Source organism: Anoplopoma fimbria, chromosome 12 (assembly GCF_027596085.1).
Source record: "Anoplopoma fimbria isolate UVic2021 breed Golden Eagle Sablefish chromosome 12, Afim_UVic_2022, whole genome shotgun sequence".
NCBI lineage: Eukaryota > Metazoa > Chordata > Actinopteri > Perciformes > Anoplopomatidae > Anoplopoma > Anoplopoma fimbria.
The window spans coordinates 3,582,641-3,599,722 of record NC_072460.1 but is presented as its reverse complement, the minus strand read 5'-3'; the positions used below and the strand labels follow the sequence as shown (position 1 = coordinate 3,599,722).

The 17,082-nt window shown below is 39.1% G+C and overlaps 1 protein-coding gene across 3 annotated transcripts in view; it reads right to left on the bottom strand.

Moving 5' to 3' along the window:
- ptpn11b (protein tyrosine phosphatase non-receptor type 11b) overlaps nucleotides 1-10,442 on the bottom strand; it is a 263,988-nt gene extending 253,546 nt beyond the window's left edge. For all 3 annotated transcript variants that reach the window (XM_054610020.1, XM_054610018.1, XM_054610021.1), the window contains exon 1: nucleotides 10,372-10,442. In XM_054610020.1, the coding sequence (XP_054465995.1) occupies nucleotides 10,372-10,385 (14 nt within the window). In that variant the 5' untranslated portion in view covers nucleotides 10,386-10,442. The remainder of the gene's footprint in view (nucleotides 1-10,371) is intronic.
- Nucleotides 10,443-17,082: the final 6,640 nt, after the last annotated feature.

Sequence of the window (17,082 nt, the reverse complement as noted above, 5' to 3'; positions counted from 1 at the left end):
CAACCTACAACACGTCTATGGCTAAATTGGAAGCAATGGTAGCTGCTGAGAGTTATCCCGTTACATTAATGCTCTTATTCTTGAAGAATATCTGAAATCATGACTCTAGTGGTGCAATAGTACAAAGTGTACCTTCTCTGAATTAAAGCACACATTCTTTCTCCATGAATCAGTGATTCAATTCAAACTGTTTGTCTAGTCCTGGATTAAAAGGGAAGAACTCTCAGGTTTACAGTACTGCCAAGCTAATGATTACATGTTACTTCCTCTGTTGCGAAACACTGCGGGCAAATATTTATCCCATCCACTTCTCAGGTATGTTGACCGATCATCTGGGTTGTGCCTCTTGCTGGAGTGTTTGACACTGCCACTTATCAAAACCAAACCATATCCTCTATGCATAAACAGTCACAAGATATAAACCCAGCACATCTACACACTGGTACTTGCACTAGCGCACTGGAGTGTTCAGCAAAACTGTGTTAAATGAGTAATGAGAACTACATTCATGTGGAAGAAGCAGTGAGTATGTATAGCCGTCCCGGGGAATGGCTGGATATCAGCTGTGTGGATTTAAGGCTCATGTTTAAGCAGGGATCATTGGGTTAAACCTCCCTAACTACTGTGTGCCATTGCTGGCTAATCCAACGCAGCGTTAGCCAGCCAGGGACCAATTGGTGTGTCAAGGAAGGGGGGGGGTTTGACAAAACTGTCACATGTACAGTATACAGTAAGTGCAATGTATAAAAATGTAATTAAAATAAAAAGGATTTTCACAGAAGCATAACACCGACATTTTTAAGACAACTCTCTGGATTGACGCCAGCTGGTAGCTGCCAAGTATTCTTGCTGGAGATCAGCGATGACGGAGCTTGACTACAGAGACAAATCTGGCTCCTCCACATCATCTTACACTGTTGTGTCATCAGACTATGCTGTCCAATGAAGTTAGGTAAATTATTATTATTTATTTTTTTAAATCTTTCCTCAAGATGACCTATTTTCTTCTACCTATGAGTATTTTTTTCTCTTGACATTTTATTTGGAAAGACAAATGCATGTAAATGCCAATGATTCAACAAGAACGAGAATTTGAGAGTGACATATAGACCAAATGAGTCATGGAAATCATGCATTTCACATCATAAATCATAGCCTTTCACCACCACCCCCGACACATTACAAAGGCTTATTATTGATTAATATAACCCAGCGGAGAGCAGGCAGATGGTGACACAAGAGCGCCTTCATGAAGCCCATGCTGAGGAGATATTATCTGAAAGCTTCATCAGCGGGCGAGCATTTAGGCGCTCCCTCTTCTTGTGCACTGTATGACACAAACCCATGACAGTAAGATAAAAATAAGACTCATGTGTCGGCTCAGCAGATCTTGTGTCACTTCAGAGTTGGGAACACGGTCCAGAATACTGTTGTGGTCACTGCTGGTGCAAAGGTCTGAATCTCAGATCATATTATGTGACACTATGCTTTCTATTTATATCCTCAACAATTCATACAAACACAAAACATTAATATTATCACTGTTTAACCATCTATTGACATTCTAATTATCCAATGTTGGAGTATCTGTTTGTCAGAACGACTTCAAAATTCAGATCAAATTAACTGTGAGTGAGGTTTATTAAAAACTAAATTTGAAGAAGCTGGGAAATTGCATTTTGGTAGCTAAATGCAAATGTCAGACATGTACGTTTTTGGAGATGAAGCAGCCGTCGCCATTTTGCATTCGGAAGATGAATCGAAGTGACACTGCCTGCTTGTCAATCTCGAAGCTGCCTGACCTGTTTCTATAACATAAGAGGAAAACAGAAGAAGAGGGAAAGAAGAGACAGGTGAGGCGAGAGACAGAGACGCTGCATGAGAATCAGTAATGATGCTAAATGCATGATGGGGTTTGTATTAGAATTAAGACCAACACAGGGTGCTACACATTGTGGCCATCGATGGTCCTTTATTGTTGGAGGTTGACCACAGGATTGGTTCAGTGTCAAATTAAATGCCAAATAGATACAAATATCAATCCAGCCTGGGTGAACAGAGAGTCTCGACTGGACTGGACCAGCTCGCCACAGACACACCACAACACACCAGACCAGACATCTGACCCAGACTGCCCCTGACCCCCTTATCCACAGCAAGGGGGGGCAAACCCGATCTGCTGCGCTTTCTCTCATTCCACGATCCCAGGGGTCGGATTATAGGTGGAACTTTACAAATGATAAATACTAACCGATTACAAGGGGATTAGTCCTAAAAACATGTAAGAGCGGAAGGGTGAGTTGGACAATGCCCTCCCTGTGACATTAGAAATATCTCTGGAAGTCTGGCAGGGAGGCCTGGTGGTTGAGCCAGAGACAGGAAATGACTTCACGGGACGGACAGACTCAGTTGCCTGTTTTGAAAAACAGGCAACTGAGTCTCCTGTACTCAGGCATCCCCAATGGTGCGCGCATTGGTGTGGACACACGCAGCCACTCGACCAGTGACTTTCCAACGCATCAATTGGTCGTCAGCTGCGTGTCTGCCTGGCATAAAGCTACTCTGACAGGGTTTCCGTCAGTGTATTGCAAGCAAAAGTGTAAAGCCAGAGAGCATCTGTTCGAGAGAGAGAGAGATTGAGAGAGACAGAGAGAGAGAGAGAGAGTGTGTGTGTGTGTGATGGTGAGTGTGGTGTCAGCAGTAATGTTATAGCTGTTAACGTAGCAGTGCAGTGTGTGTGTACGGCGTCCTGCCTGCCCCCTGTTGAAGAGGGTTAGCCCTGAAGCTAGCAACAACAATAGCCCAGGCTAACTTAAGGGGGGCTTTACCCTTTAGCTTATGTGACAAGCCAATCTTCTGAGTTTTGCTTGGCATAAAAAATATATATATATATATAATAATAAAAAAAATAAGAATAAAAAAAAAAAGCCAATCTATATATATATATATATATATATATATATATACAGTACCAGTCAAAAGTTTGGACACACCTTCTCATTCAATGGTTTTTCTTTATTATTATTATTATTATTTATTTTTTCTACATTGTAGATTAATATTGAAGACATCCAAACTATGAAGGAACACATATGGAATTATGTGGTAAACAAACAAATGCTCAACAAACCAGAATATGTTTTATATTTTAGATTCTTCAAAGTAGTTGAATGAGAAGATGTGTCCAAAACTTTGACTGGTACTGTATATATATTTACAGTTGGGTGGACAAACTATGTAATAGCATCACTGTTTGTCTTGTTGCTTACCAGCTGACATATATAAATACCAACATATCTAACACGCTAACATGGAATCTAACCAGCATGCCAATTTTTCTGTACAGTTTTCAATACTCTGCGCTATGGACGTTATTTGTGTAATAGTTATTGCTATAAAATCAGGCATTTTGTCTTTTATTTGACTATATTTTTCCACTTGTCACAGCACTATTATTACAATAAAAGTCATGGGTGTCAGCTGGTGGACAGATTGCTCGTGGTATTGTTTTTAATCCTACACAGATTCATACAGAAAAATAATAGCAGTGGGGCAAAAAAATGCCTTATGTCACTAATCCATATCTAATCCCTCATCACAGCGCTGCTGTCACTTGTCAAATTCAAAACAATGGAGACGGGCAACAACTGGGCTCATATACTGGAGCAACGCTTGAAAACACACAACAGCACCCAGTACGGCGCAACTGCTCACCTTGTCGGGGTCACAGAGAGCCGAGGGCGGGGGGGGGCAGCTTCCCCTGAGTGTCTATGCATAACTAGAGCAAACTGCTAGCCCCTTTTTAACCAAACATCCTGAAGCGCCCACCACACACAAAAACACACACACACACACACACGTATGGGCACAAAGTACTGCACATACACGCACACACTTCTGCACATGCACTCCAGAGTTCACTTCTTCACTGGATTCTGTGCATTCAATTAAGCGAACTACAGCACGAGTTAAACAAGTGTGGGGGGATTGTAAAGAAAGCAGAAAATCCTCTGAAGTTGAGCGGGATCATTTCTGCCCTACCTCACCATTCTGCTCCAAAGCCTGCCACAGCCCCTCACTTCAGCAGCCTCAGATTTGAGTAATCCAGCACTGGGCACTGTTACACAAGAGAGGGAGGGAGGTAGCGGGGGAGATATAGAGACCTAAGGCGTACGGGGGAGGGGGGGGGGGATGGTGCTTGTCAAAGTGTTACTGGGTTAGATAGAGTGAGACGGAGACAGTAAGAGAAAAGACAGAAGTGGTGGGGGTTAGGGGGGTGCTCTGTAAAAGAGTTTAAGAGAGAGTTCAGGAGGGGGAGCGAGGGGGCGGGGCCTTTTAATCTGGGATTTGGACGAGCGTGAGCAGGCCTGATACCAGCACCCGTCAGTGCTATCAGTGTCCCCCTGCATCCCCTCCTCTTCCACCTCAGACCGATGTGACAGGGCGCTGGCAGACTGGTCGGGCCGCCCTCCCACCCTCCACCCTCCTCCCTCCTCCTCCCTCAGCCTCACCTTCTCTCCCCTCCGTGTCCCTAAACGGCTGTCTGATGGCCCGCCTCCAAAGCCCACTCACCCTGTGATCCGAGAGCTAGCAGGGTTCTTTCTCTGGCTGCAACACAGAGCAGACCAGGCCAGCTACAAGGTCCCTGCTATCTTGTCAGAGGCTAAATGCAACAGCTGCGCCGCCCGTGCCCGGAGATTACACCTAATCGTGCGTGGCGTAGTTACACGGGATCATAGTTAGCCCTCGCCAAACTAAATCCCTCAATCCAGCCAATTCAGCAGTATGCCATTAGGCTATTCATTTTGCAGCTTGCAAATGAGTTGGAATATGAATGCAGAGAACAAAAGCATGGCAGTATTAGACTGCAGTGTAATTTACTCACAACCTCACAATGACCACAATTTGAGAGGAAAGGTATAGTTTGATTAAATCCACTTTTTGCATTTGATTTTAGTAAAATGTGCATAACAAAGGATACTCATCAGCTACTGCTATATTTTGGGGGAAATACATCCAAAGAGCAGACCAAAAGCTTCCTTTGTTAGATTTTTGGCTCCGATTCCAGCGCTGTCCTTTTAGTACAAGGCAGATCAAACAAGAAATCTTATTTTCAATTATGAAACCCACATTCTCAAAATGTCACTTATGCAATCTGGGCTGCGAGGCTCTTGATAGATTTCCTGGAAGCCTCTTTGAGAGAGCAGCAGTGGAACTATTATTTGTGGATCTGGGTGTCTGCGTTGTCAAAGCGCAGGACGTAATGTGTTTGCCCTTTCTCTTTTCGCTGTGTGTTGCTGCGTTTAATGATTAACTTTTTAGGCCATCACTGACCGAGAAATGCTTGGAGAACCTGACCTGCTTATTGGGATAAAGAGCTTGCAAATGTTCAAGTGACTTATTAATCAACACCCACTATTGGGAAATATGACCTCAAGTTATGTGTAGCCTTTGAATCCAACTGAAAAGATTTCTCTGTGTAGTACTGTAGAGTCACTGTCAATTTTCTAGAAGTCTTTAACACGGACTGAACAGCATGCCCTTCCTATAAAACCACGTCCATGTCCACCCCCCTCCCTCCCCTCTTCAGATCATGACTGCAGGAGCCGGAGTGACTCAGGGCTTTCCAAGAATAGGATTCCCTTTGACAACCACCAGGCGCCCCATTTCCCTGCATCTGGCCTTGGGCAGTGAGAGAGAGAGAGAGAGAGAGAGAGAGAGAGACAGAGACAAGACAAAAGAGAACGAGATTTCAACTAGCCTGGTTTTATCTGACGAGACGTCGACAGGAAAGGAGACAACACACTGGATGTAGGCGGCTGGGGGATGCAGGTGAGGCCCTGGGCTGGTGGAGGGGAAACAGGCCCAGTGTGCATCCAGCCACCACTCTATCCTCTTACATAATGTCTCGAGTTCAATATAGCCCCGGCCGGCTATTTAAAGCGCGTCCGTCTAGGCCCGCTGACAAAAAGGTGATATACTTAGTAGCCGCAGCGCAGCATGAAAGCCTCTGCTCGGGCTATATTGGTCACAGACAGGCACGGGGTGAGGATTTTGGTAATGTCGCAGATATTTTTAGCCCGGCTGATGATCCGGGGTATTTACATGAGGTGCAAAACTCGCCCCCCCCCCTTCAGCTTCACTCTGTGTAGCACCAGGCAGTCGGCTAAATGACTGAGGTAATCACTGCGCATATGAATGCAGTATGCTTTCAACGCTTCCATATATATAACCCTGCAGAAGCAGCATATTAAAAAAAAAGGTTAGATAAGCAGTTGTTTTATCATGCCAAATTTTTTGGGGAAATGATTAGCACAGGCTACCCATAGTTGGTCGATTTTTGTATTTATATGGAGTCAATAGAACTTGTCAAACACAGAGTGAAAGTGGCTCCAGGCATTAATGGTTAATAAATAACTACATTTTATTCCCAGATATCAGATTTAACCTTTTAACTACAGACGAACAGGGAAATCCAACTTTATTGGAAACAGAAACTATTTAATAAACACTTCATTTCTTTCTCGGAACAAACTGAGGATGAAGTGTGAAAATTATCAGGAAGAAAAAGATTAAAAATGGAATAATCCCCTTTCCAATTTGGATTAAATAATGAACATGAAATACAGTATGTTTAAAATTAAACTAATGTTTGTAAGGTTTTATATGCTCTCTTTTTTCCATTCACAGGCTTTTAAAAACGAGCATCTTTAACGAAACAAGTTCAAAGGGATAGGACATTACAGAGTGAGTCAGTTAGGCGTTTAGTCAGTTTCCATTCGATGATACTGATCACATCTTATTAGTGAAAGCGTGTGTGATGATAATCGCATTTTACAATGCAAAACTAGGGGCAAACTAGTTTGAATGCAGTTCATGGTAAAGACCCACATACTTGAAATAACTAATACATGTTTTCTGTATCTGACAAACTGCAGGTTAACTTTATCAAAAACTTATTTGTATTTTTTATCATTGCAAATTTTACACATTTGGACCATTGAAAGCGATAACACACCCGGAACGGAGAGGGATATATCACACAACAGATATTATTTTACTAGTTTCAAACTAGCCTGTTTACATAAGTGTCAATCTGTCAGTGAAGAGAAGTTACATGGTAAATATTAGCCAGTGGGCCATCACGCTGTTCCTCTTTTTCTAGCCTAATGTTTTCACCGGCCAAAGACAGCGACATAATTGCACTTCTCCCTGAAGTGGGATGATCATGACATTTATAAATCAAGTCAGTTATGAGGTTTGGCCCTATTAACATAATCAAAGCTGAGATTGGATTTACACAACTCAATATAAGTTTAGTGTAGTTCTGATATTTTAAACATCAACTCTTTGACATAAACGTAGAATACTATTTCCTTTTTAAAGAACCCAACTACACATTCAAGGATCACAAACATGTGGAGCAGAGTCTCCTATACTCTCTCTTCATTGTTTCGTGTCTGAGTAAAATGCATAACATGGATCTGGAAAACAGTTGGTTCAGAGCACTCCTGGAAATGTTGGCAGTGCTATCTTATTCCTCCACATGGGCTGTTGTTTTCCTGTCGGCTTATCGACAAAACTGACTCACTGCTCTCAGCTGGTCAAATGAGTTTCAGTGACAGACAAGGTCTCCTCTTTAAACAAAAGGGGGCCAGAGGTGCTTTCCAATAGCGGAAAGTTTGAAACACTACACACAATCAACTCGCAAAACAAAAAATGGAACCGAAACAAAGTGAATCTGCATCATCACAGTGTTGTTGTACTGAACTCGTCAATCATAGTACCAGTTGGGGGTGTAATCAGTATGAGGAACATTATTAAACTAAACTTTTTACAACTCTTTCCTGCAAAAACAATAATGACAAAGCATGTGGAAACTCCAGCCCTCCCCGACGGTATGATGAACTACAACCTTTCCTGAAATGGGTAGTCTGAGTGATACCATCATTAACAGGAGAGCAGGTCTGTCTGATCAAGATGGCAACATAGCATTGTTCTCCTGTGGTATTTCAGCCCAGGAAGCTCTGAACGAGCCACAGAGCAACAGTCATACGCGTCTCGACCGGCGACAAACCAGAGAGACCGGCTAAGATTAAAAAACAGCTTTTAATAGCTTTGACGCAGTGTTTTTCCTCTATCTCTGATCTTAGCCTGCTGGTGGCTACTGAGCCTGGGGCAACACAAGTGTTTATTGTAAATGTCTGAGAAAGACGTCAAGAATGTCTGTGGATTTAAATAAATGTCCTTGAAATAGAGCTCCACTAATAAAGTGAGAAATGATTGCACCGATAGTTTGTTGCCACCATTCCTATCAGCTGCGATAACATTTTATTCACTGTTCTTATTGAGGGCTTGGCACCGCTAGACACACACTTATACACTTATAGTTAAATCCAGTAATCAGAAGTGGAAATGAAAGTAAGTTTAAAGTTTAAGGTATTTACCCAAAATGTGCAGAAATGGCCTAGACACATTGAAGGTATATACATTGAGCACACACACAGTTTGGTTAAGCTCTGAATCTCTTCAGGTACAACGTACAAGGAAAACTGGGGACCGTCAAACTGAAAGGACTCACAAACATCTCCACAATAGTCTGATCATTAATTGGCCACTGCAGCAAGTTGACAAAGATTAAGATTTGACTTAGTTTATGCAAAGTTGAGTCACACTCAGTACCACTATAAACCAAATAGTAGAGGTACATGCTCGCAAGGTGTATCCAGAAGCAGACATGGAAATGCTGCAAAGAAAAAGGTTATAATTAAAATGTTCCTTTAATGCACTATCCAGCCTAGCAGCTTTACTGTGTCCAAACTCACTTTGATGCATTAGGTTCTAGGTCATATCCAGCTAGATTATTCTATTGTCAAAAAAACACAGTTATGGCAAAAAAAACAGCCAGAATTCAGCACTTTTGGTTCTGTCAGAGGAAATAAATGCCTTTGTGTTTTGTGAAGTTGGATTGTGTCGGCCTTAGTCGACACCTTTATTTTACCATCGCATCTTTACCTACCAAAGGTACACGGGTCACAACAGTCACATGTCAAACGCCCTGCAGTACCACACATCTGCTTTCTTTTCCACCCATATCGTGGGTATTTGTATCAACTATAAACTCCCTGATTTGCCGACATTGCATTTTCTTGAGTCCACAACAGCCATAATGGTCAAAAAGACAAGCCGATTGCTTGAGTCAACATTTCAGAGGTCACCTTGCGTAGAAATCTGTAGCTGAACAAACAGTTGTTACACTAGTGCTGAAAATGTTAATATAATGGGAGCCAATAAGAAGTAGCAAAGTCTAAGTGAGCGCATTGTTCTGCAACATTTCACATAACCCACCAAATAACCCTGAAAGGCATTATGATTAATATAAGGTTGACTTGCCGGAGATACCATTAGCTTACTGCGTCCAGTAAACTACCTAGAAAGCTGACGTTATATGAATCAATAATGCAAAATCTATATAACCACTACATACAGTACATGTATCCACTCATGTTTACGGTGTTCAGCATTGCTCTTAATTCCACACATACTAAGCTGGTCAATGTTTCAGGGAGACCGACAAATCATTACTAGTCCACAGATGTGCATATGGTTAATAATATGTAGGAAGACCAAGAATATACACAGAGTATAAAATAATCACCAAAGCTGCCAGAGTAAAGCAGGCTGCTGTACTTTAATTTATTATTTATTACTATTTATGGAAGGACTAAAAGGTATGCATTTGGTATATGTTTTAACTAGTTATTTTCTATTATTATTCAATAGTTTTTAGTGTTTGATAGTCATTATCTTTAAACTCCAGTAACTTATTTCATACACAACTGTTTTTGTGGTTCTTGACAACAAATGAGTGGCGCCTGATGCTGTAATATTCTTACATATACACTTGATTTATTTCCCCCATGGTTTTTACTTAAGTGCCCTTCTAGATATATTATACATATACTTTAATGGTCTACACTGATTCACAGGAAGCTTTAAGCCAATTTCCTGCATTGAGGCACGACAGAGACATAAAGAGCTCTTTGCATATGATCAGAACAGTGAAGACACAATGTGTGCAAATAAATAAATGCAAAGAGTTCATATCAGAATAAATCACACCTCTGATAAAAACCATCACATGCACAGGCAATGCAAATGAATGCAAAACATGCAAAACACAGAGAAGACACAGATTGTTCTGGTGCATGTGAGATATGAGTCCAGTGCGTCTCACAGGTCTGCAGGAAAGTTGAGGCTTCTCTTTGCTTTGCAGCTTCAGTTCCAGGCTGCTTCGTGCAGAGTAGATGGGGTTGTTACATCAGTCAGTGACACTTTACATCAAACACACACACACACTCTCCACTGTACCTGCGAGATGTCATAGCAGTCTCTGGAAGCGGCCAAGTGTCCGCAGACGTTCCCCTCGAGCCTCCGCTGGGTCTCCGTGAAGAGTGAGAAGCTCCGTGGAAGCTGCGTGAAGAGACGCAGCACTGCCCACACACGGCTTCCGGCTGGCGCCTTCAAAACAAAGGCCTTGATTTTGTGTTATTTTTATGTTTATTTTTTTTTACAACCCATTTGAGATATTCCTCTTCATATCATATTTTTTTTTTAAAAACGTATTTTTTTTATATCCTGTTCATGCTGCAGTATTCCAACTTCTTTCTATTTTTATTCATATTTATAAAAAAAAATATAAAAAAACCCATTTGAGATATATATCATGATATGATTAAATATCCCATTTGAGATATTCCTTTCTTTTTATATTCATATTTATAAAAAAAAAAATTATTAAAAATCGATATATATATGATATGATAAAACCCATTTTTTTCCTCTTCATATCATATTTTTTTTTTAAAAACGAATATCCTGTTCATGCTGCAGTATTCCAACTTCTTTCTATTTTTATTCATATTTATAAAAAAATATATATATATGATAAAACCCATTTGAGATATTCCTCTTCATATCATAAAATCCTGTTCATATATATATGATATGATAAAACCCATTTGAGATATTCCTCTTCATATCATATTTTTTTTTTAAAAAAAACGTATTTTTTTTATATCCTGTTCATGCTGCAGTATTCCAACCTCTTTCTATTTTTATTCATATTTATAAAAAAAAAAAAAAATATGATAAAACCCATATATATGATATGATAAAACCCATTTGAGATATTTACATGACACATGACAATAAAAACATGTGCAATAATAGTTAAAATAGTTTTTTTCTGTCTGTAAATATTATATTTCAGTTATTGTGTTTTTCTACTTTTTTATTGCTTATTTATAATACTTGTTTTTTTATTTTTATTTTATTCCTCTTCATTTTTTATTTTTAAAAAACTTGTCTTTCTTTACTATGTCTCTTGTGTGCACTTTAACTCTTTCTATTTTTATTCATATTTATAAACTAATAAAAATTATCTTATATTATGATTATCTTATCTTATTTGAGATATTCCTCTTCATATCATATTTTTTTTTAAAAACGTATTTTTTTTAATATCCTGTTCATGCTGCAGTATTCCAACTTCTTTCTATTTTTATTCATATTTATAAAAAAATAAAAAATATATATATGATATGATAAAACCCATTTGAGATATTCCTCTTCATATCATATTTTTTAAAAAAAAAACCTATTTTTTTTTATATCCTGTTCATGCTGCAGTATTCCAACCTCTTTCTATTTTTATTCATATTTATAAAAAAAAAAAAAAAATATATATATGATATGATAAAACCCATTTGAGATATTCCTCTTCATATCATATTTTTTTTTTTAAAAATTACGTATTTTTTTTATATCCTGTTCATGCTGCAGTATTCCAACTTCTTTCTATTTTTATTCATATTTATAAAAAAAAAAAAAAAAAATATATATATGATATGATAAAACCCATTTGAGATATTCCTCTTCATATCATATTTTTTTTTAAAAAAAAAAAATATATATATGTATTTTTTTTATATCCTGTTCATGCTGCAGTATTCCAACTTCTTTCTATTTTTATTCATATTTATAAAAAAAAAAATAATGATATATATATATATCATATGATAAAACCCATTTGAGATATTCCTCTTCATATCATATTTAAAAAAAACAACGTATTTTTTTTAATATCCTGTTCATGCTGCAGTATTCCAACCTCTTTCTATTTTTATTCATATTCATAAAAAATAAAAATATGATATGATAAAATCGATTTGAAAAAAAGGCTAATTTATTTGAACAATTCCGAGGTTATTAAGCTTATCATCCTTCCTTTTTTGTCAAATATGACATTTTGACTTTTATTTTGCAGGACAGCCTTCTCTCCCGGTCCTGTTCAGATTCACCCCAGCTACCTTGATGCACCTAGAACACATTATGAAAGTTCCCTGACATTTCTAAGTAAATATCAGAGGCCTCATAAACTTTAACTATGAGGGCCACACTCAAAACAGCACACCTGTGACTGTATAGCTTTTCATTAATGAAGAAGCTAAAACAGAACACAGACATATTTGTTTTTAAGCTGCTGTCCATGCTGTAACCTGGAAGAATGGACTTTGCTTATGTTAAAAGTTTAATATGATTAGTTGCAAAATTGAAAGACCTATTGATTTACATTTGTAGTATTCGCTATGATAATGTCCTTTAAAGGTCAGACACCTGTCTATTTGTAGTGTAGGATACTGGGAAATAAAGGCTGTCTCTCAGTATTATCCACTATTTCTTTTGCCAATTTATTTATTTTATTTCCACCAATAATACAATAGTAATTAACTATTTTTCTGCTATTGTAAAGCTCTGCTATTGTCTTCTGAAAGAGAAAGCAGGTCTTCCTCTTGCGTTGTATCCTGATGATGGGACAGCCTCCCCGCTCTGGAGTTGGTGGGGTGGAGAGGAGGAAGAGAGAGGCAGGGCAGCATTGACGTCACCATCAGTGGAGGTTAATCTACTCGGGGATGGATGGGCTTATGCAATTCTCTGTGAGCTCACCGGCTTCACATCTATGGATTTGCTTTTCCACTGTTTGACCCAGTGTGCTGCTGCAGCCTACATACAAACACAGTGATGATGGAGAGGGAGTTTCTTCTCTCCGTGGCGTTCACTGTTGCCAGAGTAGACGGTTTTTTTTTTCTCTGCCAGATGAAATGTGCTTCAGGCAGGATACACAGGTTGGAACATAGGGTTTATTGTTTGGGCCTCATGATCAGTTAAAACGATGGTGTCGCACAATGGGAGGGCATTAGTCGCTGATCGATACACAGTGGAAATTGATGAGGAGGGTGAGAAATGGCTGAATATGGGGATAACACTGAGTGCACATTAAGTGTTTAGTGCTGAACGTGATTGATAAAAGACTGAGGGACTCGAAAAACAAAGTCATTACCATTTATTGGGCGGTTGATGTTTTAAGGATGATGGGAAACCTTTTTTTACTGCTGCAGCGACAGGCACATTTTTGAGGTGATAAATTAGCTCTCTTTGGCTTCTGCACATGTCTGAGAAAAAAGGTCAATCAAGCTGTGTTTTACTGCTTGTGTGTGTTGTTGTGTTGGGAGTGCAAATACAAGCATTGGTGACCTTAAACATTGTAATTGTGGCCATTAAACATGGTCCCTTGACTGTAATTGAAAAATAATCAGGATATAAAAGCTTTAACCCCCCAAAGCTGCTGCTTTGAGGTGCAGTTTAAAAATGTCCTTTTGAGGAGTGAGCAAAGTGAAATAACCTTAAAGGTAAATAACATTTTTATGTTTTGGATATATTACCCAAGTGTTCCATGTGCACAAAAAGACCACACTGCATCGCAACAGTAAATAAACCTACACTCACACCATACAGAAATAAAATGAATGGATGCCTGGAAGAATACGAAAAAATACAAATTTCTAAAACAAAATAGTGGTGTTTGCTAGAGATTGACTGATTTAAAGAATACATGACAAGGTTCCTGGACTGAAACGTCCACCTTTTATCACCATGCAGACTGATGTCCTGTTGAGTCTAGGAAGGACAAAAAGACTCAAGAGCACAAAGCCTGGTTCCCCACCCAAGGGAATGGAAACCAGGATGTCCCATCTACCCCGAGGTGGCTGCTTCTATGGGTTTGTGGCCTTTGACCCCTTTTGCCTTGAGACTTGCAAATCTGCCCGTCCAAAGATTGAAAAAAATCGGGGAAGGGAAACAAAGAGGACTTATACTGAGAGTGACGCAGCTGGACAGCTGGGGAGAGAAAGAACTTTTATTACCATGGGGACATTAAAAGCTGTGAGAGAGGAACTTTATCCAACAAAAGGGGGTGAAATGTAGCGAGGGTGCAGTCTTTATTTTAGGGGGAGTAACTGTCCAACATTTTTAGAAAACATTCTTGGAAGTTCATTCAGCGATTTTTCTAAAAACAGTGTCTACTTCAGCAGATGATGTCGTGGACTCCAGGGCCTGTGTTTGGCTCACGTTGGAAGCTCTGATGAAATTTCATCTGAAGAGGTCGAGGAGTTTGTTGCATAATTCATAACTTCACTTTGCCCTTTGAACAAACTGCATTCCCCAATAAGTATTAAGACAGCACATCTTCTCCAGCTGCCTCTTAGATCTTCCTTCTCTCAACACATGAATCAAACTTAGATTTCTTCGTCTCCTTGGTTCTGTGAATCTTGTGTCCTCGGAAAGAAATATTTCACCCCCGAGCCGCTTTAACCCTCGAGCTCCACTGGGTGTCAGCCAAACAATGATCCTCTGTTTCATTATTTGGTTCTATATCTGTATCTCGTATTTTGTTTTGATTTGAATTCCGGGAAAACCCTTTAATCAAGCCATTCATGCCTATTAACTTGTAAACGATCTTTCCCCAGAGGGATCCCTCACTGAGCAAAACTATATCCTTCACACCATTCCATATAGTTTTAATTAACACAACACAAGATGCAGTGTCCTTCTCTGTCATTAGCAAGGAATCCGTTAATCTCATCCATTCTCAGGCTTGTTGGGATGTACTGAATGATGTATGAATCTTTGCAATAGTCGTTTCTTTCTCTTGAAGTCCAGGCTTTCAATTAGCAGGAGGGCACAACAGATTGCTGAAGGTGATTTGAATTATAAGAAGTAAATATCAACGTAGCCAGAAATATTGTTTATTGACGTGTGTACAGCGTGAGACTTTGATTTTCTTTTGATTCGGAAATACACTGTTTGTCTTAGACTTTTCCATCAAAACGGATACTCAGCAGATACGTCTCATTAAGACTGACCACAGATTTAAAGGTACAGTGTAGGTAACGTTAAAATGCAAAAGGATTTCTGGAGAGCAAGTGTTTGGTTTCTCTGTTCTGGGCTAATGTAGAAACATTATTCTTAGTTTCAGGTGATTATACACTTAGAAAAACATAGTTATGAATATTATAATCATTTCTGCTAATAGATTTCCAGAAATACTACACACTGGCCCTTTGAGTCTTAACTTAACAGTGTGAATTGATAAGATAATAGAGCTTTCCCCCTAAATTGTACTTGATAATTGCGATGTTAACAGACCTGAACCTGTAGATATACATCATATAGTGGGCTCTCTTCATTCCACATTTCACATTCTTCCCCAGTAGGTTGAAAGCTCCGGAAAAAACTTGTAAGTGGGCCTTGAGTATAAACATTTTTTGAATCACAATTTCCAAAATCAAGAATAAAAATGTTACGTTCAACTCTGGTACTGTAGCTTATTTTGAGTCAATAACACATCCACCATCCGGGTGTGATTAATACTCAAACCACACCAAATGTGTATTATTCCACATCTGAAAATAGTCCCTGCAAAAATACACTATTTACTATAGTTTGAGTAACTTTTGTTTAAGAAATACAGTGCAGTTCCCAAGCAGGCGGGCTTTGGGTACTTACTAGTTTATATAAGTATATATCTGTTACCTGTTTTTAAAGATACACATCTTCTGTGAAGATTGGTCCTGGTGACAGGGTAGGTAGGTTGGAAAGCATTGAGAGACACACTAACACATTGTTGGTTTAGATCTTTTCACAGGATTTGTTGAGAGTTCTGAAAATATAGAACAGCACCATCCTTACCATTCTAAGAGTTGTTGAAATGCAAATCATCTCCAGACTATGACACAATCAAAACTTCTGACAAGAATGGGCTCCATTGGTTGACATTTTATTTCATGGTGGTAGGAACACAAGACAAAGGTCATAAAGTTAGTAATGTTCAGGTCATGCCACTCTTACTCGGTGCACTGCCCTTTGAGGAGGTTTGCGCAGTCAGACAGTAGTTTACAGAGGCCAGACATGGAGGGTAATCCACATGTAGACATAAATAAGGAACAGAAAATAGATTCCAAAAAACAGTAAATAGAAGATTTTTTGTAAAAAGCCAGAGGGGACATTTGCAGAGGTCCCCAGGGATTTTTTTTTTTTTTTGTGTATGAGCATTATTACTAATATAATTATCATTATTATTATTATGTATTACTCCTTTACATTATGGGGATGAGGCTAATACACCGGCTAAAATAAGGAAACAGTTATATGGATGACGTCTTTGTCACCTGCTCTGAGTCGAGGTGAGCGGTTTTTAAGGCAAATAGTTTCCACCCAAACCATAGACTGCAATTGTCTTTTATTGTTCTTGAGTCCTTCCAAATACACAGGGATCTCTCCTTTGTTAAGCGTCACCACCTGAATAGATCGAATTCAAAGGACGGTGTTGTAAAATAAGACCAGTCTAAGGTTAATAGAGTGAGTGCTGGAATTCAAACGTGTCTTTTTTGGGACACCAGGAGAGGGTTTCCTGGTCCAGTGTGGACACTCGGAGCGTGAATGCACACAGTGGTAGCTTTAGGGCTATCCCTCCCCCATGTACATACTGTAAGTATATCATGGTGTGGGCCAACGGACAAGTCAGACATGGTTCCAGTGTATATTACTAAAAAACATAAACCTCCACAGATAACACATTTGCTAAATTTACACTTAAAAATTGCAGGGCTGTACAAAAACAGGTTGTTTGATGATTTAAGAATTGAAAACATAATTAAGAACTTAAGAAAGGAAAACAAATAG